At 49.9% G+C, this 19678-nt stretch overlaps 1 protein-coding gene and 1 long non-coding RNA gene across 4 annotated transcripts in view; one reads left to right on the plus strand and one right to left on the minus strand.

The window, feature by feature from the left end:
* PGBD5 (piggyBac transposable element derived 5) overlaps window positions 1-12334 on the minus strand; it is a 107641-nt gene extending 95307 nt beyond the window's left edge. For 2 of the 3 annotated variants that reach the window (XM_058696107.1, XM_058696106.1), the window contains exon 1: window positions 11638-12333. In XM_058696107.1, coding sequence (XP_058552090.1) covers window positions 11638-11962 — 325 coding nt within the window. In that variant the 5' untranslated portion in view covers window positions 11963-12333. Of the gene's footprint in view, window positions 1-11637 lie in introns of all 3 variants that reach the window. The other variant, XM_058696105.1, reaches the window with a different exon arrangement.
* Window positions 12335-12525: 191 nt separating this feature from the next.
* LOC131492510 (uncharacterized) overlaps window positions 12526-19678 on the plus strand; it is a 43866-nt gene continuing 36713 nt past the window's right edge. Inside the window, exon 1 of the long non-coding RNA XR_009252086.1 lies at window positions 12526-12763. This is a non-coding gene — a long non-coding RNA (uncharacterized LOC131492510). The remainder of the gene's footprint in view (window positions 12764-19678) is intronic.

Raw genomic sequence — 19678 nt, forward strand, 5'->3', positions numbered from 1 at the left:
AGAGTGGGGACAGGCACCCAAGCGTGTGCCAGGGCTGTGGAGACAGACACACGCTTGGGTGCCTGTCCCCACTCTGCTTCTAAAGTGACACCCCCTGGGCGCCTGGTTGGGCATCAGACTCTTGACCTTGGCTCAGGTCAGGAGCTCACCGTTTTGTGAGTTCGAGCCCCATGTCAGCCTCTGTGATGGCAGCACAGAGCCTGATTGGGATTCTCTCTCTCCCTCTCTGTCTCTCTCAAAATGAAATAAACTTAAAATGTTTAAAAATAAAGCACCTCCTGGGGGTGCTTGGGTGGCTTAGTTGGTTAAGCATCTGACCCTTGATCTCAGCTCAGGTCATGATCTCACGGTTGGGGGAATCGAGCCCCGCACTGGGCTCCTGTGCTTACAGATGGAAGTCTCCGGAGCCCTCTGAGAAGCAGAACCAAAGACAGACCTTCATTCCTCCCCACCAAAGTATCCCACGTGCCGGCTTCAGAGGTCTGGGCTATGCCCTCTCGCCCTTCCAGTTTCTCTGGTGTCATTTGCCATCTCCCTGAATTTACCTGTATCTTTTCCAGAACGTACTTCTTATCTGCCAGCCTTCTAGAAGATAACGAGCCTATAAATTTTCGACAGCGGGAATTTGCTCTTGCTAATATTTGCATAACACGCGCCTCTTTCAATCTTGACGAAAAGCTGCTCACTACAGTTGTCTGCCCTTTCCAATTAGGTTCTGTTCCAGGATCCCACTGGAATTCTGCAAGCATGTCCCCGAGGATGCCGTAAACTGGGGTCCAGTTTCCCAGCCAGCCCAAGAAAACACATCGGACGTTCTGCTGAAATACTAGTAATTAAGGGCAAACCAAAGGGAACACATTTATTTGCCTTGAATACTGGGACCCGAGGAAAACAAGTTTCAAATGAGGAAGGAGGTGTAGACTGTTTGTTATGTGAATTCTGAAGTGAACGTTTACTCGCTCACAGAACCTCACAATCTTTACGCAGTACACCCCCACCCCCCTCCCAACTGCCGGGGAGGGTGGGCTCTGGGGCCCTCCTCCTCCAGTTCAAAGACAGCCGCCTGGGGCGCCTGGGTGGCCCAGTCGGTTGAGCGGCCGACTTCGGCTCAGGTCATGATCTCATGGTTCATGAGTTCAAGCCCCACATCGGGCTCTGTGCTGACAGCTCAGAGCCTGGAGCCTGCTTCAGATTCTGTGTCTCCCTCTCTCTCTGCCCCTCTCCCCTGCTTGCATTCTGTCTCTCTCTCAAAAATAAATAAACATTCAAAAAAATTTAAAAAAAAAAAAAAAAGACAGCCGCCTGATTTCCACTGGTGCATGTACGTACCCTGGGTTTGTCCCTTCTACAGTTCCCGGCTGCTAAAGAGTTTTGAAAATCTCCTAAGTGGCCCAACATCCATCCTGTGCATTTGGGCCTCGTGAGACAAAAGGAGTTTAAAGGAATCGAGGTAAAGTTGCCTGTGACAAAGCACCAGCTCTGGGCTTCCACACACGTCTTTACTGATTCTCACAACTCGGGGAAGGAGCTCCCTGCATAGACGCCAGACTCCACGGGGCCACCTGCCCAAAATCACAGGGCGAACGCTCGGCAGAACCCAGGCCTTCCGCCCCGGGTCCCCTCCAGCCACAAACGGACCATCAAGCCCCTTTCAAACCATCCACAGCTTCAAACCATTGATGTGCAATTCAGCAACTGCATCTAGAACACCCCATGCACGTGGCTTACCACCACCATCTCACCTGTCCGCTTCCAGAGTTACCGCGAGGATTTCACGGACCGAATTCCAAGAATTCACTTTTGTTTTACATTTTTATTTATTTTGAGAGCCTGTGTGTGAGCAGGGGAGGGGCAGAGAGAGGGAGAGAGAGAGAATCCCAAGCAGGCTCCGCGCTGGCAGCACAGAGCCCGAGGTGGGGCTCGAACTCACAAACCGTGAGATCACGACCTGAGCCGAAACCAAGAGTCAGATGCTCGATCAGCTGAGCCCCCCAGGCGCCCCCAAAGAATTCATTTTTATTCTCCAGGTTAATTTCCATCATTCCCCTCATGCGTCCTCCTCACACAGCGATTCAGCACGTGGCCCCCACTGCCTTGAATCTGCTTTCCCCATCAATCCTCTTTAATGTCTGTGCCCGTTTAAGCTGTCTGTTCTAACAACCCCCCATCCCCCAACAAATGTACGATGAATCAAACAGGAAAGAAGTTCATCTCTTGCCCACTGAAATTTAGTCCATGGCAAACAGGATTGATGTGTGAGTGGCTTTTCCCCAAATGGTGATTTATTTTTATTTTTTTTAATATTTGTTTATTTTTGAGAGAGATGGAGTGCAAACGGGTGAAGGGGGGAGGGGGAGAGGGAGAGAGAGAGGGGGAGGGAGAGGGAAAGAATGTGACGAGGCTCCAGGCTCCGAGCTGTCAGCACAGACACCAACGCAGGGCTCGAACTCACCAACTGCAAGATCATGACCTGAGCCGAAATCGGATGCCCAATGGTGATTTAGATACAAGATCCTTTCATCTGCTGGCCCCCAACATCTCTGACACATGGCTCAAAGGAGCCTCCACATGGCCAGGCCTGAGAGTGGGGTCCACACTTTGGCTCATTTTCCACCGCCCTGTACCCAGGCAGTGGCCCCATCTCCTTGCAAGGGGTGCTGGGAAATTAGGTACAGCCACTGCCCACGAAGAGAGGGAACAGGTGAAATAAATTTAGAAAAGGACACTGGTCTTCAATTCAAGAGCCCCTTGCAAGGGACTTACCCGTTAATTAAGTTGATCTGACCAGCATATCCTGTGTTCCATACTCCCATGCTCTAAGCACGATGCATCCTTGTCCCCTAATCAAAGGAACCAGTCTACCCTAGATCACTTAACCTCCCCGTGACTCGGTTCCCTATGTTAAAAATAGGGATAACAGGGGCGCCTGGGTTAAGCGTCCGACTTCGGCTCAGGTCATGATCTCGCGGTCCGTGAGTCGGGCTCTGTGCTGACCGCTCAGAGCCTGGAGCCTGTTTCGGATTCTGTGTCTCCCTCTCTTGACCCTCCCCTGTTCATGCTCTGTCTCTCTCTGTCTCAAAAATAAATAAACGTTAAAAAAAAAATTTTAAAAAAAAAGAGGGATAACACCTTGCAAGATTGCTTTGAGGATTACACACATTAGAGAGAGCTTAGAACACGGTCTGGCACATGGTACATGATATACAAGCACCTGATAAACAAATAAAGGGGTACAAGAAGCAAGGTTCCCTGCAAAGTTCTAGACTCCTGTCTTGGGGGTCTCTGTCTCTTGGGAAGAGGGCACACTGCAAAAGCCCAAGGGTTGGAGAGGCAACTTCCCTCCGAGGCAAGATCGGTTTTCCATGCAGGAGGGAAAGCCCTGTAAAATACATCCCAGACTTGATTTAGCGCCTTCCTAGTAAAGAATTCATTCCCTCGAGAGCTGCCCCAACCTCTCTTCCACTATTTTGGATGTGGAATATGTCCTTGTAGACATTTCAATGGTGCAGATTCCTGTCCCCATTAAAAAAAAAAAAAAATGTAGTTCCGGGGTGCCTGGGTGGCTCAGTCAGTTAGGCATCTGACTATGGGTTTCCGCTCAGGTCATGATCTCACAGGTCGTGAGTTCGAGTCCCATGTCCGGCCCTGTACTGACAGCTTGGGAGCCTGGTTGGGATTCTCTCTCTGCCCCTCCCCCACTCTCTCTCTCGCAAAATAAATAAACTTAAAAAAAATACCTAGTTGTGTCCATCATGTTCTTTTCTTCACTCCTTTATTCAACAAACACTGAATTTTTGTTCGGCGCTTACCACGTTCTGTGACCACGACGTCCCAGGTCTCAGCCCACATGGAAAATGATTTAGCTTACGTGGCTGCTAAGAGGGACAGAGGGAAGGCAGTGATTTTAGGTGCTTGGCGACAGTGACATTTGAACTAAGACGAAACTAGCAAGCAAGGGCCGCCGTGAAGCACCTTCCTGGCATGGGTCCCACGGGCACAAAGGTGCCTGAGATGGGAAGACTCTGTGGCTAGAGAGTGCGGGTGGCCGGACAGGTGACAAGAGGGGACACTAAAGAGGAAGGCTGCAGAACACCTGTGGGCGCTGGAGGCCTTGCGAAAGACTCCAGGATTCCCTTTGGCCGGAGTTGGAAGCCACTCAAAGGTTTAAGCGTTTTAAGTGTTTTAAGTGGTTTGAGTGTTTAAGCACAGGTGTTTAAATCTTGGTAAAAGATCACTCTCCTACCAGGGAAATGGGAACAGGATTGGGGGGGGTGGGGGGGGTGCCAACAAGCCTGGAAGCTGGAAATCCAAACAGATGCAGTTTCCAACATCCGGGCAAGGGGTGATGTTGTCCCAGTTAAAGTGTGAAGATTCGTGCTTCTAAATTTTTTTACTAGAGTGGTTTATTAACTATACACCTAAACATGGCCAGAGGTTCATAGTTTTGTAATCATTCTTCCTGAAACTCACAAAAAGGAGAAAGGCAGAACATCATCTTGATATTACAGGATAACGCATCCCCAACCCCAAGGTAATACCGGGCCTCCTCCGGCCAGTAAAGGTTTTTACCAGATTACCTTTAGTTGTCATTTTCCCTCTTCCTTCCTTAAAGGAAAGACCTCAGTGCTTCTCCACAGATTCAACCCTCTCTAGGTTCTCCTTTCTCCCCGGACCCGCCAAATTCCCCTCCCCAGGGGATCCAGCACCTGCTAGGTGAATCCACATCCACGACTGGGTTCAGATTCCAGCTACCATTAATGGCAACGGTGACAATTACATACCGTCAAGTTTCAAGGCGTTGTCACTAAGACGGCCTCAAGGAAGGACGCTCAGTTTAGGGAAAGAGTGGGACTGCCCATGGGCAAAATGGCTTCTCTCCCCTCCTGGCCTTTGCCCCAGTTACTCCCTTGTTTGGGGTGCCCTGCTCCTTCCTCGTCACCTGACTGAACTTTATTTGTTCTTCAAGATGCAGCTCAGGGGCCGCGTCCGCCAGAGGTGCTGTTCTCCCCCGGCCCGGCTGGCTCAGGGGCGCACCTCCGGAATCCCATATCCACGTTTACCCGGATCGCAGTGGTTGCCAGAGACTCTTCCACCTTTTCTTCACTCTGTCTCTCCTGCTGGACCCCAGGCGACATGCCTTCTTTATCGTTTTAGCCCAGCCGGGTCCAATCTGCTCGCGGAATTAATACACGCCACGTCTCGTACGCCGTAGGTGGGCGCGCGGACCGGAGAAGTGTTTGACGGTGCCTACGAAAGCAGTGGCTCCCCACGGCAGGTGAGTTTGGTCCCCAGGGGCCGTGTGGCAACGCCGGGAGAAATGCTCGGTTGTCATAACTAGAGGAAAGGGCGCCCCTGGACATTCAGCGGGTAGGGGTCGGAGATGCTGTTAAACATCCGGCGATTCACAAGACAGGCCCCCCTCACACAGTTACCCAGCCCGTAAGGTCAGTAGTGCGGAGGCTGAGACACGCATCTAATCTCTGCCCAGGAAACCTACTCCAGGGTACACGTGCCCGAGGGCAATGACGTGTAAGTCCATCAAAAACACAAGAACACCTCGGGGCGCCTGGACTGTTGGGCATCCGACTCTTGATTTCAGCTCAGATCATGATCTCGTGGTCGTGAGATCAAGCCCCGAGTCAGGCTCTGCGCTGACAGCACGGAGCCTGCTTTGGAGTCTCTCTCTCTTTCTCTCTCTCTCCCTCTCTGACCCTCCCCCACTCCTGTGCTCTGTCTCTCTCGCTCTCAAAATAGATAAAGTAAAAAAACAAAAAAACAACCCAAAACACAAGAAGCTCTGTTGCAGCCGTACCCACAGAAGCCCCAAACTAGAAACAAGGTAAAAGACCGTAGTAGTCAAATGATGGAATCCTACAGGCCATATGAAATAAAAGACTGCTATCTGCAAGAAGAATGGATCTCACAGATCTACTGATGAACTAAACAACCGGACCAAAGTAACAGGCAAAATTCATCGATGGTGAGGGAACGGAAGTCGGAATAACGGTCACCCCTGGAGACAGGGAGCTAGTGACTGGGAAGGAGCAGGAGGAAATCTCTGGGGTGCTGGGAACGTTCCTGATCTTCATCTGGGGAGCAGTCAGTCACACACACTGTGCTGTGCACTATGACTCATGCGCTGAATGTGTATTATGCCTCCAAAAGCTTTATTCAATGAACAGTCCTCTAAGAGCACCCTACCGGCAGGAATCACACACAGGGACGCTGCCCTATCAGCCAGGTTTTCTAACAGACTTCCGGGTATACCGCCGGTGGGAATGTATGTAGGTGCGTTTCTGGAAAGCTGTTTCACAACAGATATCAAAAACCTTACAATGTGTCCTTAATTCAATTCTGGTCTGGTCATTTTATGCTAAGGAATGTGCTAAGGATGCACACACGAACCTAAGCTTCCGGACTATTTATCGTAGCATAATAAATGTAAGAGGGAGGGGGCACTGAATCCAATGCCCACCCAAAGGGAACTGTGTCATACTATGGATTCATTAAAATGACATTTTTAAATTTAAATGGAAGCCATTTACAATATATTAATTAGAATTAAAAAGCAGATCACCCGACAAGATGTAATCTAAGGTAAACAAAGGGTACACTCAATATGTTAACTATGATTATCTAGGGTAAAGAGAGGTTATGGGATTTCTTAAAATTTCTATCATTTTCCCCCCTAAAATATACATATGTACTTGTTAATAAGAAAAAAAATTATACAATCACAGTTTTTAAAAATAAAGGTGAGTTTGGGGCGCCTGGGTGGCTCAGTCGGTTGAGCGTCCGACTTCGGCTCAGGTCACGATCTCGCGGTCCGTGAGTTCAAGCCCCGCGTCGGGCTCTGTGCTGACAGCTCAGAGCCTGGAGCCTGTTTTGGAGTCTGTGTCTCCCTCTCTCTCTGCTCCTCCCCCGTTCATGCTCTGTCTCTCTCTGTCTCAAAAATAAATAAACGTTAAAAAATTTTTAAAAAATAAAAAAAAAAAGGTGAGTTTTAGATTTTAAAACTATGTACCAGACCTCACACAACCCCCCAGTCGCCAATGTATTCAAAGCCCCGCTACCTGCAGAAGAACTCTAAACTCTCATCACAATGGCTGCAGTGTAGCAGGGATTAAATAAAAAGATAAAATTCTAGATTTTTCTGTCTCCTATCTGATTGTGGGATAGGTTACACAAACCCATACATTCATGGAACCACACAGAGCTTCATAGCCCCCCCTGAAAACAGTTAAAGGTAATTCCACGTAAAAATATGAAAATAAATATTTCTGACTGCAAAAGGTTTCAGTTGCTGTAAAGGAAACCAATACAAAGGCACCCCCTTCCCTGGGGTGCCTGGGTTGCTCAGCTGGTTAAGCGTTCGGCCGGGGTCATGATCTCACAGTTCGTGGGTTCGAGCCCCGCGTCGGGCTCTGTGCTGACAGCACGGGGCCTGGAGCCCGCTTCGGATTCTGTGTCTCCCTCCCTCTCTGCCCCTCCCCTGCCTGCACTCTGTCTCTGTCAAAAATAAATACATGTTTCAAAAACTTAAAAAAATTGAAAAAAAAAAAAAAAAAAAAAGGCATGACCTTCCCCGAATGATCCAGTCTGCCTAGGTAATCTCTCAGCCCAGACCCCGACCGAGAAGTCCTGTCCGTGTTTCTGTGTCAAGTGGAAGCGATCCCTTCTGTGGCAGAGTCCTTGCAAAGATGTGGCGCAACGGTGGAAGACGGAGCTGCACATGGGGATCGCGGCTCGTGAGCCACGTCACCCCCACCACCTGAACAAAACCTCTTCTCCAGGAAGCTCCCTTCTCCGAATCCTGCGTGGCGGCTGGTGGCAGCACATGCTCCATTATTACATGGCACCGCACGAGATCTACCTTGTAGCTCACCGAGCCTCGGAGTTCCTCCTGGAGCCACGGGACGCGCGACAGAGCTAAAGGTGGGAGCGTCTGCTCAAACTTGACACCGCTGATGGGTGTGTGGGGGGGGGGGGGGGCGTACCTTAGCTCACAAATCCATCCTGAGAGTCTCAGGTTCGTTCCGGTTTTAAGCGCAAGCTGTTTCTCTCCTTACTTGTTAAGTCAAAAAGACTTTCAGCCAAAGAAGTCCACAACGAAACCCTGAGCGCAAACATCTAACAATGTTAATTTTCAAAGCCCTGTGTTCCCCTCCTGCTTCTCAAGGTCACACCTCCCCGCTGAATGATTCCAGAGGGGTGCTGACATGGTACATGGGAAAAACAGTCCTATGAAGTCCAACCTCTAATAGGAAGAGCAAACAGCTCAGATGCCAGCCAGCCACGACAAAGGACCGACAAAGCCGAACACACGCCGCCCCCGCCCCCCCCCCCCCCCGGGATCCGTGAATATCTGCCTGTTCTGCCTCCTTGGAGAGGACGGATCACAAGACTGCTCAGAATAAGAAACCAAAAGAGCAGAAGCCCAGGAAGCAGCCGGGTCTGAATTTCACGCTGTTTCCAGAGAGTGAGCTGGCAGGCTGTGTCGGTGATCTGCACAGCGGGCAGGCGGCAGGCGAGGCTGACAGCTTGAGGGGGTTGTTGTAGGGAGACAGCTGCAAGTGTTCTCCTGGAGAAGGTTCTGGGCCCTGAGGTCCCGGGAAGCATTTTCAGCTCCCAAGCTGACCCTCCACTCACACAGGCGTTAAGAGCCTGTCAGCCAGCCCAGCAAGCATGGTCTTTGTATTTAAATCATCTCAAGGGGACCCAAAGCTCCAGGCACGACCAGAGCCTGGGAGAGGGGAGAGAAGGGAGGTGACAGAGAGGACCCTTCCGCCCATAATTTCTGGCTGGGCTTCTGACCCAGGAAGCTAAATAAAAGGGGGACACCAGAAGAAAGAGCCTAGGAAGACTAGAATACCCTGGAGAGCAGCTACAGGAATCTCAACCTTAGGCACAGAAATGTTTCTGCCTCTTTTCCCTTCCTCCTCCCAGCTGGGCATCACGTGCTCCCTACTGTGTGCACTCCAAATACAGATCAAAGCACAGTGGTGCCCAGTGTCTACACCACTCTCAGGCACAGGGATTCTCAGTCATCAGAGGGCCCCTAGACAGCAGCTGTAATCTCTTTCTAATCAAAATAAACAAACAAACAAAAAACCCTAACCAGCCCAAACCAGCACAAGCAATACATAAGTACGTGTAAGACACAAACACACACATTTACATATGTGCCTATTTACACACATACACGTGCATATGCTTTTACAGCAGAAGGCAGGCAGGAAGCCTGTTCCCCGAGTCTAGAATCCTTTGCTTTCCTCATCTGATTCTATCAGCAACAGCCATTTCTGCTACGAGTTTTTTCTCCTGTGAGGACCGATTCCAGACCAAATGCCACTCTACCAGCCCAGTGAGATCTGTTAACAATCCAGGGAACAAAGAGGGAAGAGAGACCCAAGCTGCATTTCTTGAAAGTGGGGTTAGATTCTATACTTTGATAAACCTCAGAGCCTGAACCTCTCTGCTCTCAGAGTGGCCAGGGTGCAGCTCTGAGCCTCTTAATAAACAAGTCCGCCTCTCTCCCCGCCACTAGGCACAAGGGTTTTCTCTGCCCAGCATCTATTTTCAGCCCCCATAAATCATGTTCCATTGTTTCAGGGAATCTGAACTCACGCTTAATAAACCATCAACCTCACCCCTCTGCCACCACCCCAAATTTCCCTCAGGGAAAGACGGTTTCCAGGAGAAAAGCAAATTCTTAATTAGGGCTGGGTTTGAAAAGCAAGCTTCCGCACAAAACAGAAAAACAAACCTGGGTCTAAAAACCATCAAATAACCAACCGCTAATGTCTTTGATTAAAGTGCAGGACTGTGATTCTCAGGTCCAGGTGGGACTTCAGTGACCATCTGAAGGAAGCAGAATTTGAACCTAATGCCAAATGACACACGATCAGGTACTTGAGGACCACGTCGGTGCTGCAGTGGCTAGATTAAATTGCTCTGATGCAGAATTTCTCCCAAGTATGGGTTACCAAGAAACATAATACTGCTTTAAAATTTACTTAGGTGTGTTCACCCTTCTCACACCAACACAGTCACGAATCTTATTCATAACCAGGCTTCACCTAACACAATTCCCCTGTTTTTCCTGGAGATGCAGGGAAACGAGCAGACATGTAGCTCATGTTCCAAGATCGAAACCTGGATCACGGCACTCACAGCATAAAGTCTGCTAAACCAGAGCTCCGGGCACACACAATTCTTAAAGAGCTAATTTAATGGACAACCACTGTCTGGGACAGGAAGCCCTTCTGACATTCTGGAAAACGTAGGGGGTTTCAAAGGATTATGCAGAGGGACGGGACTTTGAAAATTCCCAAACTCTTAACCGAAGCCTAAACGAGAACACGTTCCGTTCCAAAACACTGCACAGTTCACTTGGACCCTGCAAAGCCCAGCTGGAGCTCAGCGCGTCCACACTGCAGCCTGTCTACACTGCAGCTTGTCTGCTGGAGGTTTGCAGACCACTCCCTGCTGACAGAGTCCGGCCAACCCCACCAGCCTACCAGCAGCCTGCAGCACTATGCCCAGATCCAAGTGAGGGCACCAGCCAGGGGTTGGGGGGGGGTGGGGTCCCCTGGGCCTGCCCTCCTACCTGCTGTATTCCTGGCTGGTTGAACAACGATCAGGGAGAGCCACGGGAAAAGCCGCATCATGCCCAGTACGCCACTCCCTGGTCCTCAACAACACCGGTTGCACACTCTTCCACCCGTGAAAACGGTGGGCACAAACGAGGGCCTGCCCCAGAAGGATGCAAGGAACAAAAGCATCAGGGGCAGGTGGAACCGGCTGGTCTCCACCTCTCTCGGGGGACAGAGGCCACAGAGCTTCTGCAGGGTACGTAGAGACGTTGTAAAACCAACTCCCAGGAAGGGGCGCAGTAAAAGGGGACCTCGGGCAGCCACAGCTGCCAGCACGAGCGACCTCCAGACATCAGGAGCTTGACCCTGACCATAGCGGTAAGCGGAACACACACACACAAAAGTGCCTTCCGGCATAAGAGCATACACCTTAAGGCGGGGGGGAAACTTGTCATTTCACTTTTCCCTGCTCTTGGCAAGAGATCCTGAAAGGCACGGACAGAGAAAGTTTCTCGGATTAACTGGAGAAAACACACGCCAGTGAAGACACCCCGGAGGACCTCTCCCGAGGTTCTCACTGCTACTTGTCCCAGCCCTGGCACCTGAGTAAGGCTTGCCATGGGGCCATCGATACAAACTGATTTACCACCACCACCACCACCCCCCACCCCGCAACACACACCCAAGCTGTATCAGCGTTTCTGAAGCCCTTTACCTAGACTAACTCAAACGCACCCCTAAGGTGCGACCCCACAGGTGTGACTGGCTTGGCCACACCCAGCCAGAGAGGGAAGACACTCCCCACCACCCTCCACGTCCTTGCCAACCGCAGGGTGCCGGCGCCGGCCTCCGCCTCCTCCTCTCCACCCACGGGGAAGTCGGAGCCCCCCACGCAGTCAGAGCACTTTAAATCCCCGCCGCCGCGGCCCCCTTAGGGTCCAGAATCGCACAGCTGCCCCCGGCCCACGGAGCGTCTGGTGTCCTCCCGGCCCGGCACTCCCGCCTCCCCGGGCCGCCCCCGCCCCTGCGGGCCGCGCCTTACCGCCGGTGTCCTCGAAGCGCGGGGGCGGGCGGTCCCGCAGCGTGGCGCTCCAGCCCGCGCCAGCCTCGTCCTCCTCGGCTTCCTGCGCGTCGAGAGCACCGGGCGGCGGCGGCGGCGGGGGGCCGGGGCGCTCGCGTTCGTCGTCCGAGGAGGCGGCCGAGGAGGAGTGAGAGGCGGCCGACGTGCTGTAGAAGGGGTTCCCGCCGCTGTCCGGGCCCGACTCGCCGAACACGTCGTCCGAGATGTGCAGGCTCTCGTAGCGCGCGCGGGCCGCCTCGAGCAGCGCCGGCGCCCTCCTCCGCGCGCCCCCGCCGCCCTCGGCCATAGCCCCGGCCGCCGCCCGCGCGCCCGCCCCCCACAGCGCCTCCCAGCCGCACGCGCCGGGCCCCGGGCCCGCGCCGTGGCCCGCCGCCCCCCACCAGCGCAGCCCGCAGCACAGCGCCCGCCGCCCCGCGCCCTGCCGGCCCGCCGTCTTGGCCGCCTCGGGCCCTGCGCCCGGGGAAGCGCCCTCGGAGCTCGGGCGCCGCAGGCTGCGGGCCGCGGCTGGAGGCAGGGCGCGCGGGCGGGAGGCTGGGGCTGCGGCCGGGCCCAGGCGCCGCCGCTACTGCCGCCGCTGCGTCTCCTCGGCGGCCGCCGCGTCCCCGCGCGCCCTCCCGCGGCACCCCGCGCTCCCCGGCCGACCTTCCCGGGCGCGAGCCGCCAGAGGCGGGCCCCGCCTCCTCGCACCTCCGGCCCGCCGGCCAATCGGGAGCCGGGCCGGGGCGGGGCCGGCGCGGGGCACGCCCCGCCTCCCTCCACCGGGCGGGGCGAGGAAAGAGGCAGAGGAGGCGGCGGCGGCGGCGGCGGCGGCGGCGGCGGCCGGCGGGAAGGGGGAGGGCAGGCGGCGGCTCGAGCCCGTCCCCTCGCCTGCAGGGACATGCGGCCCGGGACGGCCACCCGCAGGCCCCGCGCTTGCTCCGCGCCGGGAAGGGAGGAGCCGAAGGGGTGCCGGGGGGCACGGGACGCAGCCGGTTCTTCCTGCCGCCCGAGCGGGACCCGGCGCTCACGTCCCCTAACGCCGGAGGCGCCCCGCGCCGGGGAGCTGTCCGCCCCCGTGGTTCTGAACCAGGCGCGGCAGAAACTCCAGGTAGGCGGCGGGCCCGAGGCTCACAATTCCCTGGGCTGTTGCCGCTGCTGCTGCTACTGCTTCCCGTGGCACACAGCCGGCTGCGCCCCTTGCTCCTATGAGCACGAGGGCTGTCTGGCTTCCGGGAATCTTGCTCTAATTAGGAGCCGGCCTCGCCGGTCCATTTCTGGGGTCAGATGCTAACTCAGTCTCGCTTGAGTAGCCCTGTAATTCGAGGGTGGCAGCATCTGGTCTTAGTCATTCCTCTCATCTTTGACGTTTGACCTCTTTTAAACTCAAAATATTCATTACCTCCCGAATATTGATTACTCTGGCACCACTGTTGTCACATCTTTACTTACACATTTGACACACTCGTCTATTAAAATATAGCACAATCACCCAGGCGTCAGGGCTCTGATAAACAATGGCACAGAGAGGCTTCATCCACCCCTCTTCCTCGGCCAAGAGTGCGTGGCATTCATTCTGTTGATGGCGCTACATATGATCAGTCTTGTCTCCTTGCTCCCCTCTCCCTCCCACAAATAGTGCAATAAGTCACGATGATGGTAATTGGGCCATAAAGTCACTTGCACTCAGAAATAAAATAAATCCACAGAGATGTGAAGGGCTTACAAATCCTACTGGGTATTAACTAAAAGATAATTGCACAAGAGGGAAAGGCATGTTGCTATTTCTAAGCATGCATAAAGGATGAAGATTATGGGACCATTCTGCCACCAACTGAGGTCAATTCAACAGCAGGCCGGCAGCTTCTGCTCTTACCCTCCCCTCCCAGGCCCGTGTTTCCTCCTCCCAACCAGAGCCTCTGTACAGGCATGAATTCCTGACAATCACTGAAAGAAAATATATAGAAAGGAAGGGATTCACATGGCATTGCTTTCTATGTGGATTGGCTGATATATGTGAAATTGTTTGCAAAGCATTTCAACTCTGTTGGAAGAATTATGCCACAGGAAAAAAACTGGCTTCTAGCATATCTGTATGCTGTGCTAACCAGTGAAAGATTTTGAAGAGCACATACAGGTAGTCAGACTTACCACAAAAGACCAATGAAGCATAGATCGAAGACACAAAATGAGACTCCAGAGCTCAAGTTTGAATTCTGCAATTAGGAATTCTGTTATACTCCTGTAAAATTTTATGTTATCTCTTTAAAAAAAAATAATTGAATGGGATCTAGAGGGTGAAATCTGTAGGCAAGAGTTCCTTCTCTCCAGGTAGCCAGTGAAAAAGTCAGCAGCTCAAGTGAGTGTGTGTTTTACAAACAATGGCTTGCTTTGCTACCCATAGGAAGCACAAAATAGACGAATAACAGTTACAAGGATGGATGGACACAGTCTCCCATTGTCTCAAATTTGCATTTGCATGGTGCTAATCCCAAGGAAACCTTAGAGCCTTTGTGTTGTAAGTACTTGTAGCTCATACAGCAGGCAACACTGGGGAGAGGATTATTTGGTCACAAAAGAAACAGACTGGGAAATCAAGTTGTTATCCAAGGGCTTGTCAAACAAAACTCAGATGGCTATTTCAGTTCAGAATCAGGTGTTCAGCAACCAAGGGTTACTTTGTTTAAGCAAGTGATGCCAACCAAGAAAAGTAAAAATACGTCAGCCTTTATTTAAAGACAGGTGGCTGATTCTCCTTGTGGAAGGAAGAGAGAAAAAGGAAAAAAAAAACAAAACTGGAAAACAAAAACCAAAAAACTTCCCCATCTGCTTGGCAACCTACTACCATTATGATTTTACATCATTAACTTTTCTAAGTAATTTATCTGTAAGGATAATTATGGAAGCAGTATTACACTGAGATCTTTTCAACTTTGAGTCATTTAAATACATCTTCCAAATAATATAATTTTGTAATATAATTAAATAACTTTAGATGAATATTATTTAGATGGTTTCTACTCTGCACAAAGGTCTCTGGGTAGTAAAGGCAATCCATTTGTGTAGTAGAGTCTTTAGGTTTTGTTAAGCCGGAAGTGTGTGCTTTTTATGCAACGGGGACTCGTAGGCATTTTTCATTGAGTCCTGGCCTCCTTTCCTGGTATGTTTTAATAAGAAAGAAAAAAATGCTACCATTCAAACTATGATACAATGTTTTCTTTTCATTAACATTTTAATTTAAATGCATTCAAATTCTCTTTGGTAAATATTTAGATTTTTATCATGTATCACCTTAATGCATACATAAAAATGAAAGTTAAAATCGTTGGTTAATGTTTTCCCAGGACTTGACATTCAGAACCTCTCTATTCTTCTTTACCTTCTGCTTTCAATGCCCAGGTTTTCCCCACAGTATGTTTCTCTTAGCCACCCAGAGCTTCCGTCATGCTGCACTTAAAACAATTTTTTTTTTATTATTGACATATAGCTGACCTTCAATGCTGTGTCAGTTTCAGGTGTACAACATAGTCATTTGACAATTCTGCACGTTACTCAGGGCTCACCTCGTTCGACGCGGGGCTCGAACCCACTAACCGTGAGATCATGACCTGAGCTGAAGTCGGACGCTTAACCGACTGAGCCACCCAGGCGCCCCATAATTCTATTCTTAATTTTTTGAGGAACCTCCATACTGTTTTCCACAGTGGTTGTACCAATTTACATTCCCACCAACCGTGCACAAGGGTTCCCTTTTCTCTACCTCCTGGCCAACACACTTGTTCTTTCCTGTCTGTTTAATACCAGCCATCCTGACAGGTCTAAAGTGATAGATCTCATTGTGGTTTGATTTTATTTCCCTGACGATTACTGATGTTGGACGTCTTTTCACGCGTCTGTTGGACATCTATAAGTACTTTTTGGGGAAAATGTCTATTTAGGTCCTCTGCTCATTTTTTCAATTGGATTATTTGTGGGGGGTTTTGTATTAAGTTCTTTACATGTTTTGGATATTAATCCCTTATCAGATGTGCCATTCACTACTATCTTCTCCATTCAATAGGTTCCCTTTTGGTTTTGTTGTCGATTTCCTTTGCTGTGCAAAAGCTTTTTATTCTGATGTAGTCCCAATAGTTTATTTTCGCTTTTGTTTCCCTTAACCAAGCAGACATATCCATGAATATGTTGCTAAGGCCAATGTCAAAGAGATTACTACCTGTTTTCTTTTAGGAGTTTTATGGTTTCAGGTCTCACACTTATTTTTTTTTTAAGTAAGCTCTGTGTCCAATGTGGGACTTGAATTCACAACCCCAAGATCGAGAGATGCGTGCTTCATGGACTGAGCCAGCCAGGTGCCCCTCAGATCTCACTTTTAGCTCTTTAATCCATTTTGAGTTTATGCGTATGGTGAAAGAAAGTGGTCTAGCTTCATTCTTTTGCATGTAACTGTCCAGTTTTCTAACACTGTTTTCGAAGAGACTGTCATCTTTCCTTTACATACTCTTGCCTCCTTTGTCAAAGATTAATTAACTTTACGACTGTGGGCTTGTTTCTAGGCCCTCTATCCTGTTTCCATTGATTTGTGTGTCTATTTTTTTTTTTTATTGCCAGTTTTGATTAGTACAGTTTTGTAGTAGATTTCGAAATCTGGGATTGCGATACCCCCAGCTTTGTTCTTCTTTCTCAAGATTGCTTTGCATGCTGCACTTTTTATAAAAGTACTCTGTGGTCATCCAAGTTGCTGTCCCTCCATTCTGCCTGGCTTGATGCTGGTGGGGTTTTGTTTTTTGTTTTTTGTTTTTTAACTTATCCAAGATTTTCATATAATAACCAGTTTGTTTTTCTTCTTCAAATGGTCCTCAAAAGGCCTGTGGCCTGGCATGCTGAGAGGTAGAGATGGCCAGGCACATCCTAGGACTAGTAACTAAGTTGGCACAGGCTCAGGCTGTGGTAACTTTATAGACACTTCCACCTGCTCAGCACCAACTATAAGACAATTCCAGATAGATAGATGATAGATGATAGATAGATAGATAGATAGATAGAGATGTGAATGTGAAAGAACATGGGAGCAGGGGCATCTTAGAATCTGTAAAATATAGTATATTGCTTCCTGTCTGTACTTTGCCATTTTTGATTTTGCAAATGGCCAAACCACCGTAGGGAACAAAAATGAACAAAAAATCCTAAGGTGGCAGGGCCTGACCTGGCCAGCCCCATACTATACTGCACAGGCTAGACCAGGCTTGGGAAGTCTATGTGTTGCTGGGTCACTATGAATAGCGAAGGCAGGGGGGCGGTCACGGCAGCTGCTGCTTCTTCCTATAGTGCCTTCGTCGCCCATAAGGAGGGGGCCAGAACCAAACAGAATCTCCTGGAACTGAGATAGGGGAGGGGAAAAGAAAGAGCCACAGCTGCTGAACCATGATCGACATATGGGGGAGAATGCTGGAGACAAATGTGCATGGCACAGCGTGACATTTGAGCCACATCTGACATAGAAACTTAAGGATCCAATCTTGCTCAAAATGATTTTTTTTTTTTTTTGATGAATGTATCTACTAGTCAAAGAGACACGCAGAGAGGGAGAACAAAGTAGGACAAAGCTATAGAAAACTTTTGGGAAAAATCTCTCTTGTTGGGATTGAGATGCCCTTCATTGATTGGTTGATCGATTCGTTCATTCATTCACTCATTCATTCAACAAATACGTACTGAATACTTATTACGTGCCGAATCCTCTTCTAGGCACCGAGAATAAATCAGAAAAGAAAAAAACACAAGTACCTTGCTTTTATTACATCTATACTCAAGTAGAGAGAAGAGAAAAAACAATAAGTATACAATATGTCAGCTGTTGACAAGGGGTAAAAAGTAGGGGGACAGACATTACGTTGGTGGTGACGGGGATGGTGGTGGTCGTGATGCTGCTTGTGTGTGTGGTCAAGGGAAGTTACTCAGATAAGAATCCCTGAATGGCTTAAGAGCACGAGCCAAGTGCATTTAGGAAGAGGAAACAAGTGCAAAGCCCCTGGGGCAGGCACACACCCATTGGACTCTATAGAACCCAGGAGGCTGGCGGAGCTGAAGCACAAAGAGCTGAGCGACTTGGTAGGAGATGAATTGAAAAGGAAGTTGAGTGCCCCATTCTGTAAGGCTGGATTTTATTCTGAGCGAAGTGGGGAGCCACTGGAGACCTTAGAGCAGAGAAATAACGAGATCTGACTCGGGTCTTCAACGGATCGCTGTAACGGCTGCGTGGAAAATAAACTAGAACAGAGCAGGAATGGAATCCGGGAGGCCAGAGAGAACACCGAGACAAATGCCCAGACTATATAGAAGGGAGTGTTTGGGGCCAGATTAGAAGTGATAGAGGTGATTAGAACCAGTCAGATTGTGAATACGTCTTGAAGGTAGAACCCACAGCTTTGACCAAAGAATTAAATATGGGCAGCGAGAGAAAGAGATGAATCCAGAATGACTCTATGGTTGTCTTGTTGGAACTACTGCCAGTGCAGCAGAGTTGGAGGAAAATAAGAGCTTGGATTTGAACATGTTGGGTTTAACACATCTGAGTGGATCTGGAAAGCAGACAGTTGAAGAGAGTTCAAGCACCAGGTCTGGATCGGAGGGAGAAAGGTGGAGTCATCAGCAGATCGATGGTAGGAAAATGGCTGACGTCCCCAAGGATTGAGTATAGAGAGGGGAGACATCTGAGGACAAGTCCTGGAGCACATTCATAGAGATCAGGGAAATGAGAAGAAACCCCCGAAGGAAACTGAGAACGTTGAGGAACCCAGACAGATTGTAGGGGCTAAGAAAGTATCTCAAGGATCTCGAGAGTAACCACGGTGAATGCGGCGGAGGGATCTGGTAAGGTGAGGGCTGGGAAACGACCACTAGGTTTCGCGAAAGGGGGCTAAAAATGGGATTGGAGAGTGGGTTTCAGAACCTGGGAGAAGAAACGGGGGTTTTGAGTAAAGACAACTTTTGAGGATTTTTGCTACAAAGGGAAGAGAGAAAAGGAGGTGACAAGTGGGTTAGAAGTTGGAAGGAGATTTCTGAAGATCGGGTGATACTTGAATGAGGGTGGGGAGGATTCAGTAGGAAGGGTGCAGGAGAGATGCCAGACAGCTGGACAGAGAGAGAACAGTTACTAAAACAAGGTCCTTCCTTGCTTGGATGGCAGTGAATCCGAATGCACGATGGAGGGGCTGGTCCTCACTCAGAAGGCATTGGGGGTAGGGGTCCATGCAGTTAGATTTAGATCCTTAATCCATTTTGAGTTTATGCGTATGGTGAAAGAAAGTGGTCTAGCTTCATTTTTTGCGCGTAACTGTCCAGTTTTTCCAACACTGTTTTTTTTTAATTTTTTTAACGTTTATTTATTTTTGAGACAGAGAGAGACAGAGCATGAATGGGGGAGGGTCAGAGAGAGGGAGACACAGAATCTGAAACAGGCTCCGGGCTCTGAGCTGTCAGCACAGGGGCCCGATGCGGGGCTGGAACTCACGGACCGCGAGATCGTGACCTGAGCCGAAGTCGGGGCTCAACCGACTGAGCCACCCAGGCGCCCCCCAACACTGTTTTTGAAGAGACTGTCATCTTTCCATTATACATTCTTGCCTCCTTTGTCAAAGATTAATTAACCGTACAATTGTGGGTTTGTTTCTGGGCCCTCTATCCTGTTTCCATTGATTTGTGTGTCTATTTTTTTTTTTTTTTTTTTTGGTAGTAGATTTTGAAATCTGGGATTGCGATACCCCCAGCTTTGTTTTTCTTTCTCAAGATTGCTTTGCGTGCTGCACTTTTCATAAAGGTACTCTTCTTCCTTTCCTGCTTTGATTTTCTCAGCGAAGTCCTCAGAGGGGTCATCAGCTGTATCTGAGAGAGGTGTTCAGTTCTTAATCCTGGCTGTACATGAGAATCACCTGGAGAATCTTAAGAGAACACTCCTAACCGGGCCCTAGGCCAATTTAATCGGATTTCTCTGGAGGTGTACCTGGGCGCTGGAATGTGTTAAAGGCTT

This window comes from Neofelis nebulosa, chromosome 13 (assembly GCF_028018385.1).
Source record: "Neofelis nebulosa isolate mNeoNeb1 chromosome 13, mNeoNeb1.pri, whole genome shotgun sequence".
Lineage (NCBI taxonomy): Eukaryota > Metazoa > Chordata > Mammalia > Carnivora > Felidae > Neofelis > Neofelis nebulosa.